This window comes from Hippoglossus stenolepis, chromosome 10 (genome assembly GCF_022539355.2).
Source record: "Hippoglossus stenolepis isolate QCI-W04-F060 chromosome 10, HSTE1.2, whole genome shotgun sequence".
In the NCBI taxonomy this organism is placed as follows: domain Eukaryota; kingdom Metazoa; phylum Chordata; class Actinopteri; order Pleuronectiformes; family Pleuronectidae; genus Hippoglossus; species Hippoglossus stenolepis.
In genome coordinates, this window is record NC_061492.1 from 22,939,194 (window position 1) to 22,966,945 (window position 27,752).

The 27,752-nt window shown below is 43.4% G+C and overlaps 3 protein-coding genes and 1 pseudogene across 3 annotated transcripts; 1 reads left to right on the forward strand and 3 right to left on the reverse strand.

Moving 5' to 3' along the window:
- Nucleotides 1–1,069: 1,069 nt before the first annotated feature.
- Nucleotides 1,070–2,976, forward strand: LOC118116025 (histone H1-like). The gene is made up of 2 exons (XM_047341809.1): nt 1,070–1,794; nt 2,379–2,976. The coding sequence occupies exons 1-2, from the start codon at nt 1,621–1,623 to the stop codon at nt 2,847–2,849; spliced, it is 645 nt and encodes a 214-aa protein (XP_047197765.1). The 5' UTR covers nt 1,070–1,620; the 3' UTR covers nt 2,850–2,976.
- A 6,238-nt stretch (nt 2,977–9,214) lies between these two features.
- LOC118116042 (histone H2A) lies at nt 9,215–9,698 on the reverse strand. Its single transcript, XM_035167348.2, has one exon. It carries the CDS (start codon nt 9,657–9,659, stop codon nt 9,273–9,275), a length of 387 nt encoding a protein of 128 aa, XP_035023239.1. The 5' UTR covers nt 9,660–9,698; the 3' UTR covers nt 9,215–9,272.
- A 4,313-nt stretch (nt 9,699–14,011) lies between these two features.
- On the reverse strand, nt 14,012–15,302 carry LOC124852613 (annotated as a pseudogene).
- A 7,086-nt stretch (nt 15,303–22,388) lies between these two features.
- LOC118116733 (histone H2B-like) lies at nt 22,389–22,865 on the reverse strand. The gene has a single exon (XM_047341815.1). The coding sequence runs from the start codon at nt 22,847–22,849 to the stop codon at nt 22,475–22,477; it is 375 nt and encodes a 124-aa protein (XP_047197771.1). The 5' UTR covers nt 22,850–22,865; the 3' UTR covers nt 22,389–22,474.
- Between the last annotated feature and the right edge of the window lie 4,887 nt (nt 22,866–27,752).

A 27,752-nucleotide genomic window follows, 5' to 3' on the forward strand; every position in this document is an offset into this window, starting at 1 on the left:
ACAGTGTGACTATGTTCATCTTTCATTTGGCATCATTGGATACTGACCAGTTTTAAAAGCACCTCATGTATGCTTGAAAGTGTTGTTGATTACATTCTGCTGGATTCTGTTTTACTACATTCATCTTGTTTCATTTGCAGAAATGGACCTTAGAAGAAATGGTCATGGTTTTGTGGTGGAATCCTTAACATGGTATTTTCATCCCCCGCCACCTGTAGCTGATCATCCACAACGAGGAGCTCAACAAACTCCTGAGCAGAGTGACCATCTCTCACCTTTGTCTTTGCTTTCCTACCTTTGATTCATGAGTTAAAAACTATGAGATCAACAACAACACTGTTATTATTGTTTTGCTATGAGCTTGGATGGGGGTGAGTGGAGGGGTGGGGGATATTGTTTTTTATCATAGTTAGAATGGAAAGTACTTTGTGTTATAGTGTTTGTATATAAAGTACTACATAAATAAAGTCTGTTTGAATGGTTAAAATAACATGTTTACATGCTACAATTTACACACAGCAATCTACACAAACACTTACACATACTGCACACGTGTGTACATTCTGGATACACAGTGTTTGTTGACACTAAGGCCTTCATTTGTAATATGAACATGTTATTGGCTATAAAAGTCTGAGAAGACTTGATCTATTGATCAATAGGTAACATATTGACAGGTTGACAGATTTCTCACACACGAGTCAAATAGTTTTTCAGAAACATTTGTCATGTTTTAATGATTATTTTTCACAAATAATGATTAAAATAATATACAGAAACATGTATCCTAGTGTTAATGTGAAGAGCAAAAGTTGGTATTTACTAAATCAGACAGCAGAGAAACTGCAAATTCCAGTAAAGCATAAACATTTTCTGCAAAATAAATGATGGAACCTGTTGACTTTTTACATTAAATGAAAGAGAAATGTGCCACAATATTAATTTGATCATTGCTATTTTGATCAAGTGAAAATGTAATCAAATTGACAAAATTCAACATGAACTGTAGAGCTAATGACTCTCCAGCATCCTCATCATGACACGTTCACGGCTCTGATAGGAAGTCTGGCTCAACTTCACCATGAGCCTCGTCCATCAGCGGTGTGTTTGCTGCCTGCACAATAACTTGACTTTATTACAAAGGGATCATCAGCAGGTGCTTGTTTTTACTCGGTCTCTCTGAACAAACATGTGGAGCAGCTGGGAAACGGGTTTTGGTGGAGCTGTGGAGCTTTTGAACTCATTTTAGGAGAGAAACGAGTGGGAAAAGCCGCTGAGCAGCGCTGCTCACCGCGGTGAACGGGTGAGGTTTGGAGGCTCCACCGACAAAATGCAGAGAGCATCAGAGCTCTTCATGACTTCAATATGAAGACAGACAAGTCCGCTACCTGCTTCCTCACTGTCAGCCTCCAGCACCGCTCACCCACTGAGTTTTCACTCGTTTATCAGTGAAGAGAAAACACAAGTGTCTCGGTGTTCACACTGCACACAGGAGCCACGGCTCGACTGAGTCTTCACGGTTCTCATGGTGTGTTCAAGTACCGCCTCCCGATCAGGACTCTTCTACAGTCCGGTCACTCACTCCGATAGTTCCTCGTTGATCTAAACGCAAAGATAAAGATGGCAGAAGTCGCTCCAGCTCCAGCTCCAGCTCCAGCTCCAGCCGCCGCCAAGGCTAAAGCGGCCAAGAAGAAGGTCGTGAAACCGAAGAAGGTCGGTCCCAGCGTCAGTGAGCTCATCGTGAAAGCCGTGTCCGCTAGTGGTGGGCGGATCGATCCAAATATCGATACCAACGTTGGTATTGATATTGATCAATACCAGTGTAATGAGATCGATACTTTAGTTTCAGTTTCTCTCCTGTATGCACTGCTGCGGCTGTCTGTGGAAGTGCCGCTGCTCTCAAGTGCCGCTCCCGTCACAGGGCGGAGCAGGCACACTTTGCTCCTCCTCCCTCCTCCCTCCTCCCTCCTCCCCTCCCCTGGCCAGCAGCACAGAGACGGAGCAGAAGGCAGAGAGGAAGAGGAGCGCCGTGTGGCTATATTTTCAGATTCAGGCTGAAAATGAAATGACAGTAAGATGCGTCATTTGCAAAAAGACACCACTAATTTATACAAGCATATGAAAAACCATCCCAGAGAAAATAAAGAGCTGCAGAAACGGAGAGAGGAGGTGAGAAATCCCCCACCCCCTGGCCCCGACAGACCCACACCCCCGACCCAGAGGCAGAGGTCATTGGCAGAGGAAAAAATTGTTTTGTAACTGTTCTGTTGTTACTCTAGTTTCTGAACAAAAACTTTTATGATAATAAAGTATTTTCTATTTACGAATAATCTTTGCCCAAATTCTGTCCTGGATTTTAACTAATTAATAATCCAAAGGAAAAATCACAAAAACAAAAACAGCCCCTGGCTGGCGGAGGCTACGATGTGGAGAAGAACAATGCCCGCGTCAAAAACACCATCATTAAGCTGGTGGTCAAGGGGACCCTGGTCCAGACCAAGGGAACCGGGGCCACCGGCTCGTTCAAGATGAGCAAGAAGGTGGAGACCAAGGTCCAGAAGACCGCTCCCAAAGCAAAGAAGCCCGCCGCCAAGAAACCCGCAGTGGCTAAAAAGCCCAAGTCAGCGGCAGCCAAGAAGCCAGCAGCCGCTAAAAAGTCCCTGAAGAAGGCGACGAAACCAGCAGCGGCCAAGGAGCCCACCAAGAGCCCCAAGAAGGTGGCGAAGAGCCCCAAGAAGGTGGCGAAGAGCCCCAAGAAGGTGGTGAAAAAGGCCCCTGCACCCAAGAAAGCCCCCGCGAGGAAGGTCGCCAAACCCAAAGTGAAGAGGACAGCAGCCAAGAAGAAGTGAGATGTCCTCACTGTGAAACATGTCCATCCTGGTAAAAGGCTCTTTTAAGAGCCACACACGTCTATCCACAAAGAGCTGCTTCCTCATCAATCATCACCACTGTCAATAAATATGTAGAGACAGAGTTCTTAACTAAAGGGAGTCAAGTAATATAGAAAGATATTAAATATGTATTTCTTACAATGTCAAGATTTATAAGTTATTTCATATCAAAACAATTAAACAAAACATCTACATTACTATCAAGTAATATAAAACATATCTTTTGACTCTGTGTGAATGAGAAGCAGACGACTACTGACACACACACACACACACACACACACACACACACACACACACCATGTAACATTATGTGCAACGATTTCAGCTTTACATCATATTCTATACTTCTTCTTGAAAAGTGTTCCTTTGTTAAACTTTTACATTTGTTTGGTAGAAACACATTTATTCTCTTACTATATATTTATCGTAGTTTCCTCGTGTCTTTAATTTCTTGATATATAAGTGACACTTAAAAACAGTATCTATATATACACACATGCATAAGACCGAGTAAAGTAATGAAGTTGTGGGTGAGCTGCTTAGAAAATAGACGATTTCAGCTTTACATCACATATGTATAATGTAGTAACATCAGGTAGCCAACAGATGGCGCTGCTCTCCAAATATGTGAACCGGAACAACGTCCACTACCAGATGAACTCTCCTACATGTCCCGTCAGAAGCTTTGTTTTATTGCAGCTTCTTGTCTGTTCTGAGTCATAAAAATGAGCTCTGTAGCAGCAAAGACTTGATCAGTGGCTGTCATTAAACTAAAGTATTGCGGTACATAAGTATGTTGGTGAAAAGATAACTTGTCACAATTAACTCATATCTGGGGAAATGGACAATTCAAACCTGGTAGATTGGAAGACAGATTCAAATTATGGGCAGAAAAAGGAATCGGAATGGTTTTGAGGGCACCTTGCTTACATTTGAACAACTTTGTCACAGGTATCACATTCCTCAAAAAAAATGTTTCAAATATTTGCAATGAAGACGTTTCGTAGCGTCCCCCCCCCCCCTGCTATCAGTTATAGAGGGAATCAGGCCTAATAATTTGGATAGTAGGAGACACATTTGGCAAAATATTCAACAGAATCAACATAAAAAACACTCAATTATATGGTGTTGATGAGAGTTTACATTACCCCTGTTTAACTTCATTATATCTCCCCTAACATTTAATGATATTTTTTGGATGAACTTAAAATAATTACTCTAATTAATTACAGCTAAATTTATTAGTTTTTCTCAAATTATATTTCTAATTTGGCGGAACCTTAACATGTTATTTAATTTGCATCAATACAATTAGTTCCTTATTTTAGAACTAAAACAAAAGCTGAATTTGCTAGTATATAAATGTCAAATTTTCACTCAAGATAAAAAAAACATTTTGTTAAAGAAAATGTTTAATTCAATTTACTTACTATAAATAAAGACAGGAAAATTCGGTTCAAAAGACCTTAATGTTTATCGTGATACATACACGTCAGACTGATGGCAACTCATTAAGGACATCCACATGTGGTGTCCGGAGAGGAGCCTCCTCCTCAGCTTCATTCTTCTGCACGACCTGATAAATGACAAGAAACTTATTAAAAAGTTATTCTGATGAAACCAGTGTGATGTACCATCATAAAAAATATTTTCACAAACTATTTTCCCAATCAAATCTCAATACAAAACTTAAATTGGGGTGCTATAATGTTAGGATCTGAGACCATGTATAAACTATACATTTTAAATATTCAATGTATAGTTCATCAAAAAATGTAAATTCACTCATTATCTACTCACCACTATGCAGATGGAGGGGTGGGTGAAGTGTTTAAGTCCATAAAACACTTTTGGAGTTTCAGGGGTAAACAGCGTTGCAGCCAAATCCAATATAATGGATGAAAAAAACTAAAATGCCTCCATACTGTTCGTGTGGTTTCTCGAAACAGCGTCATTTACACCGTGTTTTAAGCCTAAAAGTCCACTACTGGAAGTAGAGATGCTGGCGAACGTAGCGATGCTAACATGCATTCAAGTCGTATATGAATGTCGGGGCTTGTGGACACTTGGATGACACCACACGAGCAGTATGGAGGCATTTTATGTTTTTTTTCTGCTGTCTTATTACATCTGAAGGAGTCACCGTTAACTTCAATTGTATTTGGCTGAAACACTGTTTACCTCTGAGACTAAAGATAAAGATAATATATCTTTCAATGTTTGATCTAATTCCACAATGAAATGCATTCAAATTTGTGCATGAACATTTACGATGTTGCTATTTAAGTGATAGAACAATTTTTTTAATGTACTGGGCATATTTTCAATATACTGAGCAAGTACATACCTGATCAAGAACTTTCATTCCGGGTCTTCTCTCTGAAGACTCCCCCCTTGTTTCTGATGATGTCAGTCAGCTTGCTGTGGTGCTGGTCTAATGTAGCCAGCAAGCGTGGTTGAAGTGGAACAGTGGAAATTCTCATAAATTCCGCATTGATCTTTAAAAAACGGAATAGCACAAGCAGACTTGGTGTGTAATATCATATTTTTTACATCAAGGGCCAAAAATGCATTTTTATTTATTTGGCTCAGTTTCTTAGCAGTTATCGTATGATACAGACCACAGGTCTGCATTCCAATCTTGCAGGTACACGGAGTGTTGAAATAGATGAATAGATAGGAATGGCAGCATCCATAATGTCTGTGTTCCAGCTTATAATGTTTATAAATTTCAGATCGTCGTGAAACAGAGATAAGGCAGTCTTTGCATTTTTCATATTCATCAGAAGACTAGAAAATTGAGGAAAAAAAGACCCACCTTACCCATCTGCCACTTGATTCAATTTACAAAATGCAGCATTGTACACTTGCATTTGATTTATACAAACATTTATGTTTGTTGCCAGTTACTCTTCAACAATAAAGCAATAGCTTCAAGATGGAGAAGATATTAATTAAATGTTATGAATTTAAACTTGTAATCATTATTTGTCTCAATAAATATTCTTAATTGATCACACCACCCTGACATTCTGCACATGCCATAATTCAGAAGCTGGAATTATATGGTACTGTATGAGACACAAGAAAGCACAGTGATTTATTTTTTGGCAAGATAACTGCTATATTCAGTTTCTAACTTTAATATTTTAAATTAAACTACATTACATTCGGGTGGGTAACTTAATGTTTCTAATCAGTTTAGATTGTTTGTGTTGACAATTCTTGAAATATAATAATAAACATAAAGAAAATACTAATGTGAAGTACATTTACATACCGTTGTGTAATTTCTATTGTATTGCAAATTCAACTAAAATTATTGAAAATACATTTGTATAATATATTAGTAAGTATCTATGGTAATTTTAGAGCTATTCTCTAAAGTGCTCCATTTCTACTTTGGGTTTGTCGTTCCTATTTAAATATACATGGAAATGACGTTTATAGTTCATCTTGGGACCAAATTCAGCATTAATTGCGACCTTTAGAAGAAACAGCAAACCTGTACACACAAAGGAAAACGTAAGATTTCACATTTAGTTTTTGTTTTCTGGACTGTTATCCATAACTGTCACTACTGACTCATATTCACTAATATAAGGCCTAAGACATAGTGGTGTCATTTTACTAAACTGCATTACAGATCAAAGAAGGAAATATGAATTCTTAATCTTAAATCAGTACTCACTGTCTGGTACTTAAAACATTCTAATCATTTCTAAGTTTAGAAAAATAGTAGTAGAAGTAGTATTCATTAATTCAAAATATGTATATGATAAAAAGAGCTGGTTTAGCTAGCATTAAAACTTGCTAACACATGGCTAACCAAATGAGTACAGAAAAAATGCATTCACCTTAAAATAACATAATTTCAAATTCTTACCTTATTATATAGAGTTGTACTACAGACGTCTTCACTGCCTCAGCACAGGGTACGAGTCAGCAAAACTTGCAGAGCTACCTGATAGACGTCATGTGGTCACGTGACATGAAAATCTCTGGTTTCAAGTGAAAATTCAATTTCAGTCAAATTGTTACTTTTAATTTGATCCAAAGGGAGTATTATTTGCTTTGAGGCTAACTGAGCAAAACAGGTTTAAAACGGAAACCATGATTTTCAAGTAGACCAATAAAGAAATTCACTTAAAATTATTGACACGGTAGTTTCACCTTTTTCAGTGCATGATGTCTGTGTTAAATACCTACATGAGAAAGGAACTCTGATTCGCTGCTTGTGGGAATGCCCTAAGATTCAGATGTTTTGGGGAAATGTAGTTAAATGTCAATCACGGTTGGTTAAAAGTAATTTTCGACTGAGGCCACAAATATGTATACTAGGAACCCACCCTGAGGACTTTAACAGAACAATGAAGCAAACGAAAATGATTGATTTTGGACTTCTCCATGCAAGGAGAATGATTGCTTCATGTTGGAAAAATGTAGAACCACCATCACTTGAAATGTGGAAAAGGGAGCTGATGACAGGTCTTGGGCTGGAGAGGTTGACATATATGGTTAAAGGTAAACAGGAATAATTTGTTTGTATTTGGTAACATGTATCACTGACCTAAAGGAAATGTTATAAGGGTAATATGGAATTATTGATCCTGCCCCTTTAATTTTATTGATTTGTTTACTTTTATTGTATGTACGTGTGTGAACCTCTGACTGTATGAGGTATATATTTTTGTTTATTGCTGTATATGTTTTGATATACACTTGAAATTTCGATAAAAATATTGTTAGAAAAAAATAATGACTAAAGTATTGATGAACTGTCATCAGACACTGCAACACCAACAGAGGGAAAGTCACGTGGTTAAATTTAGTCACAGTGAGCAGAGGGTTTTTCCAGGTGACGTTTTTCTCAGATTTATGATTAAAACACTAAGTTAACTTGTTTCCTGCAAATATCAATAGATCTTCTGTGAAAGTAAATCTAAGTAATACCCACCTGACATATGCCTTTCAAATATTGGCTATTGGCTTGGGTGTGTCTACATATGGTCATTAACACCCAGTGCTCAAGTGTAAATCAAAAGCAATTACATTTTTCAGATTTAAATGAGTTTCTCTCAGATCATAATCACTCTCCTTTGTATGTAAACCTCTGTAACCCTATCCTGACTAGTTTTTCCAACCATGACAATGACTCTGCGTAGGTGTGTTAACACACTTTGAGCTAAAGATAAATCCACGTCTGAAAAAGGACACACATTTTCGTAGTATAATTTTTAACAACTAAATTGGATACCTGGTTTCAGGACCATGGACAGAGCTGTTTGTTGTGTTTAGGTGCAGCACCTCAACAGTTTGTTTCTCTGAATGGATGTTGTGGAGCAGAGCGCAGCTGCTTTACGCTTCAAGTCTGTGAAGAAACACACGTCGGTGACAACTGGGTAAGTCGAGCCAGTGGGTAAGATGAGCCACCCTCTGTATAAAGATAACTAAGAAAAAAAAAGTTAAGTTGTGACACAAATTAAGGAAGTGTAGTCAACATTACTCATTCCATCTTTCACTCAAGCACATGGAGAGAGTGGTAAGCAAACTAGAACTAATATATCTTTGTCAAGCAAAGTGAATTCATCATGTTGCTAAAATTATATCCATTAAATTAGAGATGTTTTTGACATTACATGTTAATGTAACAACAGAACTGTTGATCTGAGCTACTGTGTGAAACTGTTTTGTCAAATTGGTGGTTGTGGGGTAAATTGAGCCAATGACACACACACACACACACACACACACACACACACACACACACACACACACACACACACACACACACACACACACACACACACACACACACACACACACACACACACACACACACACACACACACACACACACACACACACACACACACACACACACACACATACAAGTAACTGTACATTTACAATGTGTTAATGTAATACATACATTAACTAATTCAATTAATCACAAACTTTGTACGTACACAAAAGTACATGTACGCATCCATTCTTGAAACTCAAAGATCAATCACAAACACACTCAACACAAAAATATCTCACCAACTCGAAAACAAAGTTAGAACAACAACACAGTTACAAGTGTTAAATGTTAATGTAATACATACATTGTTAACTAAGGTTCAATTTGAATCACAAACTTTGTACGTACACAAAAGTACATGTACGCATCCATTCTTGATGTAGTTAACTCAAAGATCAGTTTAATCCTTCCCTAAAATGTTAAAGTAACATGTTGAACAACAATAAACATCTTTTATTTTTTTATCTGAACTTTTATCTCGGTGTGTGACATGAGGAGATTTGCTCTCTACCAGAGGAGAGTGTGTGGCTCTTAAAAGAGCCTTTGTGTCGGTGGTTTCCATCAGCTTTGCTTTACTTGGACTTGGGGGCCTTCTCGGTCTTCTTGGGCAACAGAACAGCCTGGATGTTGGGCAGCACGCCGCCCTGAGCGATGGTCACTCCGCCCAGGAGTTTGTTGAGCTCCTCGTCGTTGCGGACGGCCAGCTGCAGGTGGCGGGGGATGATACGGCTCTTCTTGTTGTCGCGGGCGGCGTTTCCAGCCAGCTCCAGGATCTCAGCGGTCAGGTACTCCAGTACAGCCGCCAGGTAGACGGGGGCGCCGGCACCAACGCGATGTGCGTAGTTGCCTTTACGCAGCAGCCTGTGGACACGACCGACGGGGAACTGGAGCCCAGCGCGGGACGAGCGAGTCTTTGCCTTCGCTCTGGCCTTTCCGCCGGTTTTACCTCTGCCAGACATTATGGATGAAGTTTGTTTCCTAAGACACGTCAAGAGAAACTGCTGTGAACAGCTCGAACCCTCCTTTATATATCCGCGGAGCGAGCGGGACGGTTCATGCCAGACCAACCAGAAAGAGCAGCGGAGGACGGCCTGCACTTTCCTCCAATAAGCAGCGGTGGGTCGGTCCTTTGGGCGGCGCTGAGCTCCAGGAGGAGCCTCTCACCAATCAGGACCCGGGGAGCTTCTTCTTCTTCTTTTTGTTTAATTGCGGGTGGCACCTAACGTTAAAGGCCCATTACCGCCATCTACTATACTGGAGTGTTTGTTTTGTTTAGTTTTTTAGTTTATTTGTCTTATTTATATATTTTCGCAGACCAAACAACCCCCCGCCCCACAATTTAAAGTTAAATATTCCTCATTAATCCAGTTTCTTTTAACAGGTCTTTATATTTCCCTTCCCCAATACCTAACAAGTTCTTCAGATTTAACACTTCCACCCCACATTTCCTCAGCTCCATCTGTAGCTTTCCTCGGTCTGTGTTATATTTTTGGCAGTGACTGATGACATGTTCCACAATTTCTTCCCCTAAACCACATTCACATTGTCCTTATATATAGACCTTATGTCTGTTTCTTCTCCGATGTTTTTCCCTATTGTTTTCATTCCTCCCACTTTTTGCTTCATTTGATACAGATGGCCTCCTTTTCCTCCCTCATCCCATTGTTTTTGCCAGTCAGTCATGATGTTACTCATTATTATTGTTTTGACTTCGGCATAACTGAATGTTTCCTCCATAATTATTTCCTGTTTTAATGATTGTTTAGTGAGTGAATCGTCCATTTCATTTCCCTCAATGCCCCTTTGACCTGGGATCCACATGAATCTGACTTCAGTTTGTGAATGATGTAGTCCAGTGATTCTCAAACTGTGTTATGCCTCCGCGCCCCACAGGTGGGGCGCGCGACCGGGAGGAGGAAATGTGAGGCGGAACTAATGTTTTCACGTCCACATCTCTTTAACGGTGGAACATTAGTTACGTACTGTAACTCTAGATTCTATGAGTATAGGCGCAGCCCTTTAAGGCTATCGCTAGTTGGTTTATCCCTCGTGCGCATGCGCAGCACTGAAAACTTTAGTCCACGCCCACCCACTGTGGGCCCCACCCCCGGTCTCACCTCGTATAAATTAGACTGAGACCGGCGATCGGTTCCCAATTAATAGCTTTTCTTCAGCCATAAAGGAAACCAGTGAGGCCCAAGACTTAAAGGGCTGCGCCTATACTCATAGAATCTAGAGTTACAGTACGTAACTAACGTTCTATATCGTATAGGCTTCGCCCTTTAAGGCTATCGCTAGTGGGTTAAAGGCGAAGCTCGATGTAGTCCATGCCTCACTGGGTCTGTACAGTACCACAAGCATAAACACATCTACTTTAATAATCCAACAAGCCATTCCCAGGCATCATAGTGGAATATGAAGAAAACTTCATGATGGAAATGGCCTGGGATATCTACTGCTGTAAGAAGTGATAGACGAACAGTCCAACAAAGACAGAGTAGAAATCAGACAGCTCTCCCCAGATCTATAATGGGAAGGAGAGCAGTATACAGATGCATCCAAGAACCCATCACTCTGACAAAACACTCAGTACAGAGTGAGTCATGGAGAAACGGGAAACATCCCGCAGGTAAAAACGGATGAAAGAACAGGGGGAAGACCAGGAAGCTGCAGTGCAGATGTCCGCTACTGTCATTCCTCCGTGCAAAGCCGCAGAGGAAGAGATTCCTCTGGTGGAATGTGCTCTGATGCTCTGTGGGGGGTCCATTCCTGATGAGAGATAAGCCTGTGTCTTCGTCAGAGGATGACTGAACACTGTTCTGCCACCGAAACCCTCATGACAGGAAGAAATAGCAGCAGCGTATGATTTAACTGTGCTGAAAGCCAAATTCCTATCCATCAAGAGCTGGAGGAATGACAACACCTGAGGCAGGGGACACGCAGTGGGATCCAAACTCCTGTCTACACACCAACGCTGAAAAGCGGTCCATTTGGATGTGTACGAAGCTCTGGTAGATGCGGCCCTGGCGCCTTGGATAGTGCGCACAACATCTTGAGAGAGACCCAGCCTCTCTAAATGTTCCCGTTTAGCGGCCAGGCCCACAAACGCTGACCTATCATGGGGTAGTTCCTGATCGCTCCTTCTGCCTGAGAGAGCGTCCCGCACCACGGAATTTCCCACGGCAGACCTGAGATCAGTCGTTGCAGACATGGAAACCATCACTGTTAGTGCTAGTTCATAGTTCAGTTCATTTCATAGTTTTAAGGTGGAAAGTGAGAATGAAAGACCTAACTTGTTTTTAAAGAAAACGTTATCCATCACTACCCCTTGCCTTAAACTCTACTTCATATGTATCAAAGACATTTTTTTTTAAATTTTTAAATTATTGCTAATTTTGCCTGTTTATTTATTCATACCCTGCAAACAAAAGGCACAACAAATCATAGTGCTATGCCTTGCTATGAAACCAATTATTAGGCTAGACCTTAAATTCTATCATTTAAATTTATAAAATAAATGTGTGGACAGAGGACAAAAAGTTTTTTGGGGGTTGTTTTATTTGTCTGTTGCACCTACCTTTACAAAATGGCTTCAGTTCAATAATGTAGGCTATGTAATATTGTAAAAAAACATGAAATGAAAATGAAATGAAATGAAACATGAAAATCAAGATGGCCATTTTTATCAAACAGCTCAAGAGAGGTAGGTTGTTAACTTTTCAGACAAAGTCCTGAAATACTACTTGGACAGCTTAACAAGTACTGATGACATGCATTTGAACATCAAAAACTCCTTTTTAACTCTTTATACTGTAAACTGCACCCCTGTAGAACTCAGGTGCCCCTCTGTTATGGGACTGACACTCAAAACTCTGAGTAAACAAACATGTAAACAATGTTCTTATCAAATAATCACACAAGCTTGCTTAGTCCACAGACTAGACTACTGCTTTTTGTTAGCATTTAAAAGAAATTGCTTTTCAAAGTTGGCATCTCCCAACCTGTTTCTCCTGGGCCTAAAGATCTGGCCACCAATGCTGAATAGCCTCTCTACTGGAGTGCTCGAAGGGAGTGCTGTGTTGTATTTGACAAACAGCTTTGTCAGTTTTGGTAAGACTGTACTCCGTGAAGTCATCATTGGTCTGTGCATCCAGGTAGATGTCCACCTCAGACTTTTTGACACTTGATGGGCGGTTAAATTTGAAAAAGGATGACCTTTTGCTCTCAGAGCCACCAGATGACTGGGCTTGATTAGAGTCATTAGCTATGTCAACAGATTGAAATTCATGCGATATTGCAAGCGCTTAATCTCATCCTCCACCGAGTCCATCTTGAATGCTGGCAGTAGTATAGCTGCCAGTATGTTTTCTCTCTTTTCGAGCATGCCTTCCACTCTTGTAGAGAGTGACTGTATCATGTTCTGGATGAGGGGACGACATGCAATTAAACCTTGCGTAGCCATAGGCTCAAAACTCTCATCCAATAGGCCATTCAAATCATTCTTCAGCTGGACAATAGTGGGAGCCAGGAACCCAAGGAATGAGTTTTTCTCCCCCTGAAGGATGTTCAAGGCAGAGGCTAGGGGGCTCATCACATTCACAAACTTGTGTATGAAGTCGATTTCTTCTGGAGTAAATCGACGTAGGCCAAACTCATCACAGACAGTGTGCAGGAGGAGTCTGTCATATTCAGGATCCTTAGACAGACTGGCCTGGGGAATCATAGTTGCTATTTTAGACAGTCGCTGCATGGAGAGGAACATAGAGTTCCATGGTCTTCATCTGTGATTAAAGTATGACTTTGAAGTTGATCAAAGGAATCCTCCTTTGATAGGAATCCTCCGTTGATCAACTTCAAAGTCATACTAGTGTTGTAGAATGAAACAGATCATAGCAAATTAGCTCACCTATTTAAGAGAAACATTTGTCAGTGGAACCAGACACGACAACCGTAAGTCAACATCAGACACACAAGAAACTTCTCTCCAGTGACTTTCGACCATCACAAGACAAGAGAATACTCTACAACAACTTTTGTACACAGCTACAGAAGAAAGTACTCTACAGAAACCTTCTTGCTACACTGCAGCACCTGTTAATCAACATGGAGAGGATCAAAAGCTCAGGAGATGAGCAACACAAGTGCAGCATGAAGAAAATGGAGAAGGAGAACATTCCGTAACGTTTTAGCTAGACCTCAGATAATATGAACGTGTTCACCGTTCAAATTCATTATTTGTCATTAAGTTGCGTTCAGTTCATCGTTCTCATAAAAATGAACGTGTTCAATGAACGCGTTCTTTTGAACTCGTTCAAAAGAACACTAGAAACCATGACGCGCCCGTGCGCTCCGGAGCTATGAGGATGGCTGACAGCCGTTCCTCCCGCACTCGATCCAAGAACCCTGGTATCAGAGGACCCGGTGGAAAAGCGTAAAGAAGCATCTTGGGCCACGGTCGATGCGCTAACGCGTCCACTCCCAGCGGATGATTGTCTCGCACGCTCAGAGAAAACCACAAAGCGCACTGTGCGTCCGCGAGAGGCAAACAGATCCACTTCCGCTTTGCCGAACCTGTTCCAAATCTGGATCACCAGTTCGGGATGGAGCGCACTCCCCCTTGGCGATTTATGTAGGCTGCCGTCGCCTTGTTGTCTGTGTGGATCAGAACGTGTTGTTCCCGCAGCAGTGACGCAAAGTGCTGGAGTACTTTCCACACCGTGAGGAGCTCCAGCGCGTTGATGTGGAGGGACATGTGAGCTGGCCACTCTCCTCCCACCACTTGTGACAGACACGTCCCCCCCCATCCCGAAAGAGATGCGTCTGTGAACACTGAAATGTGTGATGCAACTCTGCCCAGCGGCACTCCCGCTGACAGTGTGCTGGGATTCTTCCAGTAGGCTAGATCTGCGTCCACTGAGGGAGGAACGGCAACCATGCGTCTTCGCTGACGCACAGGATCGACGTGCAGACGAATGAACCATCTCTGCAGACGTCTCATGTGTAACAGGCCCAGGGGCACTACCACGTGACCTGCTGACATCATGCCCAGCAGCCGCATGACAGAGAGAGCTGTCACCACACTGGGGACCGTGACGCGGCGGAGAAGAGCTGTCAAAGCCTCCACTCTCTGCTGTGAGACCCTCGCTCTCATGCTAACGGAGTCTAGCTCCACCCCCAGATACGTCACGAAAGAGAGCGGAACTCTTCTTCCAGTTTATTGTGAAGCCCAGACTCGACAGATGACACACCAGTGTTTTTGTCTGTAAGGCAGCTTCCTCCCTGGAGCGAGCTAATAATAGCAGATCGTCCAGGTAGAATAACACTCTCATCCCTGTCCTGCGTAACGGCTCCAGACACGTTTCCACACACTTGGAGAAAGTGCGTGGAGCCAGAGAGTAACCGAACGGCAGGCGGTTGTACTGATATTGTATCCCCTGGAATGAGAAGCGCAGGAATCTCCTGTGTTTCGGTATGATCACGTGGAAATATGCGTCTTTCAGATCTATGGAGGGGTGTAACCTCGGCTGACAATCCTGTCCATCCATTTGTCCATCAAACATACGCGCTGCCACTCTGAGTAATGCCTGAGAGGGGGCGTACATCCACTTGACATGCTGTGGTTGTCATGGTGACGAGCCAAGCCAGAGCCCTGACCGCCGTTGTTCGCATCGGAGCATGACGCTGACACGAGGATGACGCGTCGATGTCAGAAAACCGCCGTTTAGAATGTCTTTGTATTTTAAAAAGGCTCCTGAACGCATCTCCTTTGAGCAGTCAAACCCTCACTCCTTGAAGAAAGAGGGAGGGAGACGCTGAGCGCAGACAGAGGTGTGTGTGCTGTCCTCACGAGGCGTGGCGACGTTCTCTCGTGGGCTCATAGTCACACTTACTGTCAACAGAAAAAGGTGTGGATGGACACTCACACTGTTTGTGTGACAGCGGAGATGTATTGGTTTAGTGCCGTGAGTCCGCGCTGCCTGTTAACCGAGAGGTTACCGGCGGCCGGCTCACAGTGTGGAGGATGTGTGTAACAGTTACGGCAGAGTCAGCAGACTCAGGGACAGACTGTTAAGAGGATGTACTGCTCTTCTGTGGAAGATGTTTGTGTTTTATTTCAAAACGTTCCACATTAACACACATATCCCCCCACAAGTCATTGTCTTCTCCCCTGTTTCTTGGGGGGTTCCTCCGTGGGGTTGGACCAAGAACAGGCCACCCGCCGACTCTTGCCTCCCCACCGCGGTGTCTGCCGTGCAGCCGGGAGCGAGGGTCGATGAGGAGGGGGCTGAGCAGGAGGAGCGGGAGGACGTCTCGTTCGCTGATGCTGAGGATCCCGGCGGTCTCGCCGGTGATCCTGAGAGCGGTTGGACCGGGACATGTGCCTCCTGATCTTGTCGGCCTCATCTGCAGTCTTCTGCATATGGTCCAGAGCAGTCTGCAGCCGGGGCCCGAACAGTCCATCAGGGCTGATAGGGGCTTCCAGGAGCTCCTTCTGCAGACTCTCTGTCAGGTTGGAGAGGTTCAGCCAGATGCTCCGGTGGATCATCGTCTGCCAGGCGGTAATGCGGGCAGACGCGACAGCGACGGAGGCACTCAGTGACAGGAGTGTGCTGGAAGCCTTTGCCAGGTCCTCTGCCCGATCGGACAGGAGGTCAGGTTCGTTGGCCATCGAATTCATCCAGTGCGCTAAAAGCGCTACATTGTTCGCTGCTGCCGAGGTCTGGATGGCACACTGGTGCGAGCGGTCTGCCAGCCTCGCGATCATCTGGCTCGAAGGGGAGGGCGGTGTAGGCCGCCGTCCCCCGAGTGGATTCACTCTGACGCCCAACACGGAAGCCAGGCTTGGCTCCAGTGGAGGTACTGGAGGGAAGCCTCGGTCAGAGAACCCCACCACCCTTGTGATGGGGACGTATGAGGCAACCGGCGCCTTCAGCTTGCCCGGCTCTTCCGCCGAACCGGACTGGTACGCCTCGATGCCTGGGAAACGGGGCCAAAAAGCATCGCATCGGGTCTTGCGTGCCGGGACGAATACCCCGGTCATCTCGTCCGGCGGAGCAGCGGCTTGCCGGCATGGCACCGTCAGGTTCCTGGATGCGGCTGCTTTTTGGATTATGTCCGGAAGGTCCTTGACCAGGGCGCCAATGGCCGTCAGGGGAGTGGAGGCCGGCGGAAAGTCCGAGAACTCCGACCCCTCCGGCTCGAGGAGGGGAGCTGCAGGTGGATTATTTGCATCTTGAGCATCGGGAGCGGAGTCGGCCGACTCCGATCCTCGTTTGTCGAAGAATTCGATGGCTTCGTCTAAGCGGAAAAGACCCGGAGCGGAGAAACCGTCTCCGGCCATGTCGGCGTAAGAGTCGGCTCGCCTGCGTTTCTCCTGCTCCGTCAGGAGCTTGCAGTAAGGACACTTGGCTCCGGGAGTAAGATGTAGCCGGTTTCACAGACCGGGCACAAGCGGATGGAAGAAGTCATAGTGGAAGTTGTTTCGAGCTTACTCATGGTACACTGAAGAAAAAGGGGAACCGATCGCCCGGTCCAATTTATACGAGGTGAGACCGGGGTGGGGCCCCCAGCAGGTGGGCGTGGACTAAAGTTTATTCAGTGCTGCGTATGCGAGGGTTAAACCCACTAGCGATAGCCTTAAAGGGCGAAGCCTATACGATATAGAACAGTAAACAAATCGTTCTTAGCCAGGGGTCGGTAACCCGCGGCTCTGCAGCGGCTCCCTGTACAGTGTTGTGCATGTCGCGCATATTTTTCGTGAACAGTGAACTCACGTTCACGTTAATTTGTTAAATCATCATTGTATCAGGCCAGCATGAAATACCAGGAGCGGGCAAATGTGTGTGTGTGTGTGTGTGTGTGTGTGTGTGTGTGTGTGTGTGTGTGTGTGTGTGTGTGTGTGTGTGTGCCCCCAGACAGCGCACACACACTGTCTGGGGGCACACATGTTAAACTTGGCCCATTTTGTCATAATTTTGTTGGGGCAGGGGAGCGGGTGGGGCATGAAAAATATTCTAGCTCCAAAGTGGGGCATGACAGAACAAGTTTGAGAACCACTGATGTAGCCTGTGTTTCATATATGTCATAAAGAATATCTGCTCTGCAATGGGATGAGATGGACTGTAATGACAACAATGCTGATAGTGAATCCGAACATACTATAACTTTTTTATCTTGTTTTGCTCTGTCCACTGTAATGCCATTGTTATTGCCAACATCTCTACTGTGTATACTGTCATACTATTTACATTTAACTCTGGGGTAACAAAAGCAAACCCAGTCTTTCCTTCCTTTGGCTCCTTTGACCCATCTGTATATATTGGGTCCAGAGTATTGTGCGTAGTCCTTAGTCTTACCTCTACTATGTCTGCCCAATTTCCTTTTCTTTTGTCTATCTTCATTTGTTCTTGAATATAAAAGTCATGTCATACAGGAGGAAAATGGAACTGTTGCACTGTATAGTTTTTCAAGTAACCTGATATTTTTTACCATTTTAGTTGTTGTATGTACATAACATTCGGTCTTAGCTTTTTCCCTTTCCCAGCATGGTCTAAGGGCCCTCACAGTTGGGTGTTCTTCTTCTTTGTGTTCTTGTAGGTTTGACCAGTAGTTTAGAATAATTTGTTTGTATCTGAGGTTCAGTGGCATTTCCCCCATCTCCACTTGGACATTTAAATAAATTCACAGCCATGTGTCAGTAACATACATGAAAGTTATCAAAACTTCACTCCCACACTAGTTGATAACTTTGTTAAATGTACAACAGCCTCATTACAAACAACCCTTGACACTAGGGCTGAATGATTTGGGAAAATAATCTAATTGTGATTTTTCCCCCAATATTGCGATTGTGATTTAATATGCAATTTTTTTATTTTATCCTCTTTTTTCCCCCAACAAAACGTAATGAATGATTTAAATATGACCATCATCTCGTTCATTAAGCCGTGCAGCCAGCACCATATTTGACGCGTTGTCCTTCTTGATGCAGATGTTTCTCCTCGTGGAGATCCCACTTGGCAAGCCCCTCTCAGGCCGGCTGCAATATTTTCCCCTGTGTGGTCGTCTGGGAAGTACGCAGCTTGTAGGCAGTGAGCTTTGAGGTTGAAATCTTCATCAATAAAATGGACTGTAAGACTCTGGTAAGGCTCAGATGTGCGGCTTGACCACATATCAGTAGCAGTAGCAAAAAACTCCACCATTTCAAGCTCCGCGGCGACTTTCTCTTTGCACTTGTTGTACAGCTCCGGTATGGCAGTCTGACTGAAGTATGTACGGGAGGGTATACTGTACCGTTTATCAAGCGTATTTATCAATGCCGTGAACCCAGGCTTGGTCACCGTGCTGAGAGGCACCATATCTTTAGCTATGAACTCGATTATCGCCCAAGTGATTTCCCTGTGCCGTTTTGAATTGTGGTCATATGGAGTGACACTATCAAACATTTCGGTCAGTGATCCCTGTCTTGAGGTATTTGGCTTGTCTGGCGCACTGGTGCTCGGCATTTTGGCCATACAACTGTCGTACATGGTTTTATGGTATTTTTTTAAGTGCTGGAACAAGTTTGTAGTGTTACCCCGTGAAGTAGCAACGGTAGCACGGCATGCTCTGCACAACACCTGACACTGCGCAGCATCATCTTTTTTGAAGCCAAAATAATTCCACACCACCGACGTGCTGTTCCTCTTCGTGACTAAAGTCTCAGTTGTGTCAGTTTCTGACTGTTCCGTTGAGCCAGAGGCCATTGTAACAGGTTAAAGGGCAGCATGAAATGTTGATGCAGCCCAGTGCCCTACTCTCTTTCGCACGTTGTAATCGCGCACGTTGCGGTTAGAAAATCGCGTTTTATCATATCGCGATTTTATCGCAAATGCAATTAATCGTTCAGCCCTATTTGACACTGTCGCCCTGCTGAACAATAAGAAAGTAAACCAGAAGAGATTAGCTCCATGGTATAATTATGAAATACCTGTTCTAAAACAGACATCACAGAAGCTGGAGAGAAAGAGGCGTTCCACCAACCAAGATGATTTTCACCTAACCTGGAAAGATAGCCTGATATATAACAAGAAGGCACTGAGAGATGACAGAGAGTCATAGTTCTACTGATCCATCTATTCCTCTTGCTCTGAGGAGCAATGATGTCATGAGCTTATTTAAAAATACAATTATAACTATCAGGGAAAAAATCCCCACCTCCTCCCCATGAATAACTGCTATTGGATTTGAAATGAAAATATTTTCAATTCTAGATGTTATGAGGGAAAAATAATACAATGTTTTCAACATGATCATTCCCTTCAATTTAATTTAATTATTATAATATCAAATGTATGACACTTACTGTCTTCCCACTACATCTAAAACATCATGTCCACAGAGAAGGGTTCAATCATTCATGTGCAATTAAATGGATACAAATATTTTTTTATGATAAATATAATGAAGGTTCAGGAGGGAATCTCCAAACAGTGAAAGAGTAAAACAGCATAGGAGTGATCATATATGGTGCATGTATAAAATTCCCTGCTGGAGCACGGTCGACGTCACATCACATCACTTGTGTTCTGCTTTAGAGACCTTGTGCTCATGCACACAGCTCGTGTTTAGTAGCACTTACCTAGAAAGTAGTTAACTCCCTCGCCTGGCAGGTTCGTTTAGCACAGCTGTAAAATATCCTTGTTTGAACATTTTGCATTAGTGACAATGTCAGTTTTTATCACTTATACCTGATGTTGTGTTTCATTGTACTATGACACTGGTTGTAAATATTAGACTTTGTTTAGAAGCTCGTGTGATAATTAGCAGGCTATTAGCTTCGCCCAGGAGTTCCTGAGCTGAGTGACTGGGCAGGTGTGTACCACAGCTCATATGCTACATCTTGTCATTTATGTTAGTGCCTGTTTGTTTAGTCAAATGTAAAGTTTGAATATAGCCTGCCATAAAACGATATCATGTGCATGCACTGCTGCCTTGTGGTCAATTCATGGCATAACATCACTATGCTAAGAAATGATCGATAATGTTTACTTCCTCATTTAATCATCAATGTGTTTGTGTAATATCAGATGTTTTCTTCCCTGATTTTACAGCAACTCTTGTTGATTTCCTGTCCAAAGTGAAGGATTTATGGTATAGGGATTGGGAAGAAGTCAACCTGCACGTCATAGGAACTGGTTTTCTCACATTTGGCTCCGTGACGCCTGGAGCCAGGCCAGGGAAGACCAGATAATCATTTTCTGGAGGTTTTTAATTGCTGTGGTCAAAATGACCCCAATGATAAATGTTGTAAATTTGAGTATAACAGGAGCGTTAAGATGGAAATTGGTAGTACGTAAAACAGTATGTATACTTTGCACATTACATGGGAGCATTGCACTTCATACATTATGGTGGGAAAAATGTAATGTATGGTTATTCACATATTTTGACCGTGTTATCTCAGTTATAACTCTGTAGCAGTAGAACGCTTATTGGTTTATAATTGCTCTGGGGGATCCAGGGGCTCTGGGGGAGTTGCATGTATCTTGCATTATTAAAGAATAGGTGACCAGTCAACATTGTCTACCTGCAACCATTACAGTTTGGAACCCCATGGCTTTCCTTAAAAACCACACCAATCATTACATTACATTTACATTTCATTTAGCTGACGCTTTTATCCAAAGCGACTTACAATAAGTGCATTCAACCATGAGGGTACAAACCCAGAACAACAAGAATCGAGAAAGTACAGTTTCTTCAAAAAAGCAAAACTACAAAGTGCTATAAGTAAGTGCTACTAAATTGTTAGTTTAAAAATTGTATTCACACCCCCTCCTCAAATCAGACACCTAGTCAAATTACAATTTGAAACAAACAACGTTTTTTTTTTTAAGTTTGTCTCTAGTGAGTTTCCCCCCAACATGCACATAAGTACAACACTTTCTTGCTCCCTCCAACAATCATAACCACATTTATACTAACCTTACTTATATCTCAGATTGGTCAAGTATCATGTGACTGTCGAGAAAAAGGATAATTTTGATGTGGGTGAGTTGGTTGGTCAAGTCACTCTGAAGGATCCATTCTCATATTCCACCTATGCAGAGTTCATCCTTGGCAGACAGGGTTAGATAAGTTTAATAGTTTTAGAGTAAATTGCACCCAGTGCTGAAATGAAAATCTTCAGATTTAACCGTTTCTTTCAAATCGTAATCACTCCTTTGTATGTAAACCTCTCTAACACTATTCTGACTAGTTTTTTCCAACCATGACAATGGCCCTGCAGAGTAGTGTTAACAAACTTGAACCTAAAGACAAAACCACGTCTGAAAAAGGCTGTAATTTTCAGAGTATAATCTTAACCTCGTTTCAGGACCATGGACAGAGCTGTTTGTGTTTAGGTGCTGTTAAGTTTGAGGCTCTGAATGGATGTTGTGGAGCTAATGACTAAATAAATGGGTATATTGATAATGCTAAAAAGATCATAAATCGATGACCATTAGAAAAAGCCTCAATACACCAGTGTGTATTAGCACTATACAAATACTTCAGTCCTTGTAACGCATCTAATAGATTTTACCTGTGGACACGGGACAATAAAACTAATTCAATATGAACCCTAATTATTAAATTCAACCATGATCTAAGTAACACGTTACAGTATTATTTAAAAGTGGATGTTTTAATATTGATGGACATGTCGTTAGTGTCAGGACAGTTTGTCTCCATAGAGAAAGTGTGTGGCTCTTAAAAGAGCCGTTGCTTTGATGTGATGTCTCCTTAGAGTCGTTTACTTGGAGCTGGTGTACTTGGTCACGGCCTTGGTGCCCTCAGACACAGCGTGTTTAGCCAGCTCCCCAGGCAGCAGCAGGCGGACGGCGGTCTGAATCTCCCTGGAGGTGATGGTGGCGCGTTTGTTGTAATGAGCCAGACGAGAGGCCTCACCGGCGATGCGCTCGAAGATGTCGCTCACGAAGCAGTTCATGATGCCCATGGCCTTGGAGGAGATCCCAGTGTCGGGGTGGACCTGCTTCAGCACCTTGTACACGTAGATGGCGTAGCTCTCCTTCCTGGACTTTCTCCTCTTCTTTCCGGCCTTACCGGGGGCTTTCGCCACCGCTTTCTTGGAGCCCTTCTTGGGCGCAGGCTTCGCTGGTTCAGGCATCTTCTCGATATTATTCGATCAAATGAATACAGACGTCAGTAGCCAGGCTGTATTTGAACACATCACATGTAAATCTATCTGTGCCGTTCCCTCTCTGTCATTGGCTGAATGTTGAGCGTCAGTGTAACAGCACGTGGGAGTGTCTCCATGTTCATGAGTCCATTATTCTGCTGCTGACAGAGGTTGAACTGTAGAGCTCAACTGGAACATTTGGGGGGTTAAGAAATGCAAGATGTCTGAAACTTTATATGTTATTATTATTGATGTTAGTATCACATAAGTATCATTTAAAACAATCTGAACTAAAGCCACCTGATAAATACACAGCTCTAAATGTTAAGGGAACACTTAATGGTACGGTGGCCCTGAGAGCTCAACTTAAGAAAACACATGCAAGTGGACAAAACACAAGCAAAGTAAGAAAACATCTTCATCAATTTCACAACACAACACAACACAACACATTACAGAAACGCGCAGCAAATACAGAAAAGCGCAGCAAATAGAGAAAACGACAACGGAAGTGTTTCCAGAGGACAGCTAAAAGTGATGGACACTGCTGCCACAGGAGACACAAAAACGTCCAATACATCAAACAAATATGGTTCCACACAGGGGTCGGCAACCCGCGGCGCTGGAGCTGCATGCGGCTCTTCAGCCCCTCTGCAGTGGCTGTACAGTGTTGTGCATATTTTTCATGAACGGTGAACTTAACGAATCAGTTTTCATATGATTAACGTGAACGTGACCATGAACGTGAGTGAACGCCACGTTCATTTTTTAAATCATCATCGTATCAGGCCATCATGAAATACCAGGAGCGGGCGTGTGTGTGTGTGCTCCCAAATAGCGCACACACACACACTGGCCCTGGGGCTCCGCCCCCGCTCACTAGCTCGGAGAGACGCACAGTGAGATCAGAGCTCGGAAGAGGGAGCAAAATTGCTCTTTTGATAGTAAAGGTTTCCTACCCCTGCACAATATGGACAATACATTGCCTCACGAACAGGGGCTTGCTTGTTAGCGCTGTTTATTCAGTTTAACAGGAGAAAACGGCATGTTTTGTTGACCGTTGAGGAGTCATGACGCTCTAAAGACAACATGATATTTGAGATCGTAAACAGCCCAGTGGGTCTCAGAGGGTTAACAGGATACATCTGCAGTAATAAAGTTTGTTATTTATTAAAATAAACCAAAATGTTTAAAGTTTAGCAAATTTTCCACGATCACTGACGGACACCGACTTTAAAGGGGACATAGCATGCCCATTTTACCACAAGTTGATATGGTTCCTTGGGGTCTTAATGAAATGTCTGTAACATACTTTGGTCAAAATACCACAAGGATCATTTAAAACAGCACCCTTTTTACCCTGTATAAAACAGCCCTCCACAGAGTGACCTGTTTTGAGTGCCTGTTCCTTTAAATGCTAATGAGCCAGCTCCCCTCCCCCATGATTTTAAACGATATAAATTACATATTTTATATGATATAAATTATCAAATATGCATCCCATACTTTGTATTCCCTTCTGTTGTCCTGGAGTTTTAATTTTCCCAATCACATAATTAAATGTCCCCCTCTGCCCATCCACTACAAGCACACAGCAGACAGACAGAGAGAGAAGGGGGCTATGAAGACCATCATTTACCCCGAACCCCGACATTCAACGGGTACAACAACAAGCGGAGAAAGCAGAATCGCGGGCTGACCTTATATATACAGTCTATGGGGCTGACCAGCGGAGAAATGCTCGTCCCGTGTGAACAGCCAGGCGGCTGCGCTGGAAAACGGCGCTGCGCTGCCTCGCAGCGGCGCTTCGCGTCGGTGTACCCGGCGTAACTACTGTACTCGGCGTAACTACTGTACCCCGGCGTAACTACTGTACCCCGGCGTAACTACTGTAACCCGGCGTACAGTAGAGCTGAACACTGCGGAAGTCTTCCACACAGCTGGCAGTGTGGAAGACCGCTGCGAGGCAGCGCAGCGCCGTTCTCAAGCGCGCAGCCGCCTGGCTGTTCACAGGTGAGCATTTCTCCGCGCTGGTCAGCCCCATAGACTGTAATTATAAGGTCAGCCCGCGATTCTGCTTTCTCCGCTTGTTGTTGTACCCGTTGAATGTCGGGGTTCGGGGTTACAGTAGCGCTGAACACTGCGGAAGTCTTCCACACTGTTGGCTGTGTGGCGCTGACACAAATTCCAGCTCACGCACGGAGAGCGGCGGTCGCTCCAGAGCAGCTGCTGCAGCCTCCCAGTCCCAACGATCCAGACAAATGCCGCATGTGAGTGAATCGCGAGCTGACCAGCGGAGAAATGCTCGTCCCGTGTGAACAGCCCGGCTGCGTGCTTGGGAACGGCGCTGCGCTGCCTTGCAGCCTCCGGTGTAAACCCGGAAGTAACGAGTGTGGGGGGACGGGGGGGGGACGGGGTGGGCCAAGACCATGTAGGGAGACTTCCAGTTCCTTGTTACGACACAATACCCAGGAAGCGCAATCGAGTCGCTCAAGCATGACGTTTCTGACTTAGAGGAACTATAACAAAACGCGCGAGTGTTTTTTCCCCAGAGTTTTTGGGTTGGTAGACATGCCAGATACCCACATTAACCTGTAGAAGCACTAACAAAGTGGAATTTGCATGCTATGTCCCCTTTAACAACTCCAAACTGCGGCAGCAACAACAAGCGGACGTGTCCATCACTTTTAGGAGTCCTCTGGAAACACTTCCGATGTCATTTTCTGTAGTTGCTGCGCGTTTCTGTATTTGCTGCGCATTTCTGTAATGTGTTGTGTTGTGTTGTGAAATTGATGAAGATGTTTTCTTACTTTGCTTGTGTTTTGTCCACTTGCATGTGTTTTCTTAAGTTGCAGTGCGTTGAGCTCTCAGGGCCACCGTATTACGGTCACAATAAAACACCAAGTCAGTTCGACTTCAGGTTTTTCAATCTGTCCATTTAGGAAGCCCAAGTGATTGTGAATGAATTTCACCTGTTTTGGTGCAAATGAAAGTGACAACAGGTGCAATGAAGAGGCAAAAGCAAGACAACAGAAAGGGAACAGTTTTATATGTGGTGGTCACAGACATTTGCTCTCTCCTCATCCTTCCTGACTGATTCTTCTCTAGTTCTGTGTTCTGCTAGTGTCCTTGTCACTACCTGTAGCATGAGGCGGTCCCTGCAGTCCAATCAGGTAGCAGAGGTAGTCTAGCTCCTCCAGGATGGAACATCCAAACGTGCAGGAGCAAGAAGGTTTGTTGTGTCTCCCAGCACAGTCTCAAGAGCGTGGAGGAGATAGAAGGGGACTGGGCGTTAGTTTTGTGTTCTGCTAGTGTCCTTGTCACTACCCTAGTTTCTCTCTGGTCACAACTGCTCAATAATCTGTGCCGCTGCTTCATAATCAGAGCAGAAGCTGCAGTTGGTTTGTACCGAGCTGGAGTTTCTGTGTCCTCCTCCACTCTCCTGCTGACCTGCTCTCACTTTAACTAATAAACACTCATCAGTTATCAGGACCAGGGGTCTCATTTATAACCATTGCGTACGCACAAAACGGGGCCTGAAACGTACGTACAAAACTTCTCACGCAAACGTTTGGATTTATAAAAACAAACTCGACGGCAAAATTTGCGTATTTCCACACAAACTCTCACCCATGTGTACAAACATTTTCGAGACGGGAAAGTGTTGATACAGATGTGAGGTGGTGAACTGAGGCCAGAATATTGATCCACTTCATCATTTACATTAAAACCAACAGCTGTAGTTGTGCTCGCGTGAATATCTGTTCCACAGAAACCTTTTAATTGACAGCAAATTACGTTTGGATTCCATTAAACAGCGAAGTTACAGAGCCGAGTCATTAACAGTTTTTAATAATATCTTCTAACACTGTGCGTGTATCACCAAATCACTGCAGTGAACGTGACTGTGCCATCAGGCGCACAGAGCGCACTGGAGATCACTTACATGAAATGAATAAAAAACATTCACTTTCCAAATAATATCCCAGAGTGGAGGTTAGGATCCACTGATGTGAGGTAATCGGTCAGATTGTTCTAAATAAATAAATACTGCCATGACACTGCTGCGTGATGCTGCGTGATGGATGCACGCGAATGGAAGGATGAGGAGGAATCGAGGGTTCAGCGATGTCTGATCAGCTGATATAGATTCTATTGATCTGTGATCTGTGATCTTTGTGCTGAACTGAGTCAAGTATCACACAGATCGACCGACGGAACCGAACCATCCCAGTACAAACACAAGCATATGATAATAATTCTGTTAAATTCTATAGGTTGAGGACATCAAAGCTGCCTGTGAATTTAATAATCCTGCAGTTTTGGATGATTAAAATACGAACATGAGATTCAAAAAGTTCCCTCAAATTCTGAGAGTGTTTGAATTGGATCTTTTTTCATTTCAGGCTCTGTTCTTTCTATCGTCTTCACTCTCACACATTGTATTATCCACAGCAGCAGCAGAGTATCAGTGTATTTTCTTTATTAGTGACATCACTGCTGTCCCATGAATCGCTCTTCACCTCCATCTCACTAACAAACACCTCGATGTCAGTGTCAGAAAATTCCGCTTCCTCTTCTCATCGCTTGATGCCGTGACTCTGTCAGGACTCACCGTGGAAACCCATTGGTCAACAAACAAGTTCACAATGACCGAATTCAGAAATGGACGCTCCGACAAATATATAATAAGAGCATATAACTTGCTCTTATTATATATCATATTATATATTGTTATACTTATTATATATAAAAATGTGTTGCCTTAAATTTAAGGCAACACATTTTCACACATTCCCATGATACACCAAGTAAAGTCCAGTGATCTGAATGCATTGGTTTCAAGCTGTAAGGAAACGTTTGAGGCTTTGTGTGCTGAGTCTGCTAATGA

What these genes read in the sequence shown, in the direction of transcription:
- LOC118116042 (XM_035167348.2), bottom strand. Translation starts at nt 9,659, where the DNA reads ATGTCTGGCAGAGGTAAAACCGGCGGAAAGGCCAGAGCGAAGGCAAAG.
- LOC118116025 (XM_047341809.1), top strand. Translation starts at nt 1,621, where the DNA reads ATGGCAGAAGTCGCTCCAGCTCCAGCTCCAGCTCCAGCTCCAGCCGCC. An exon ending in ATCCAAATATCGATACCAAC is followed by an intron (nt 1,795 to 2,378) that starts GTTGGTATTGAT and finishes AATAATCCAAAG; the next exon opens with GAAAAATCACAAAAACAAAA.
- LOC118116733 (XM_047341815.1), bottom strand. Translation starts at nt 22,849, where the DNA reads ATGCCTGAACCAGCGAAGCCTGCGCCCAAGAAGGGCTCCAAGAAAGCG.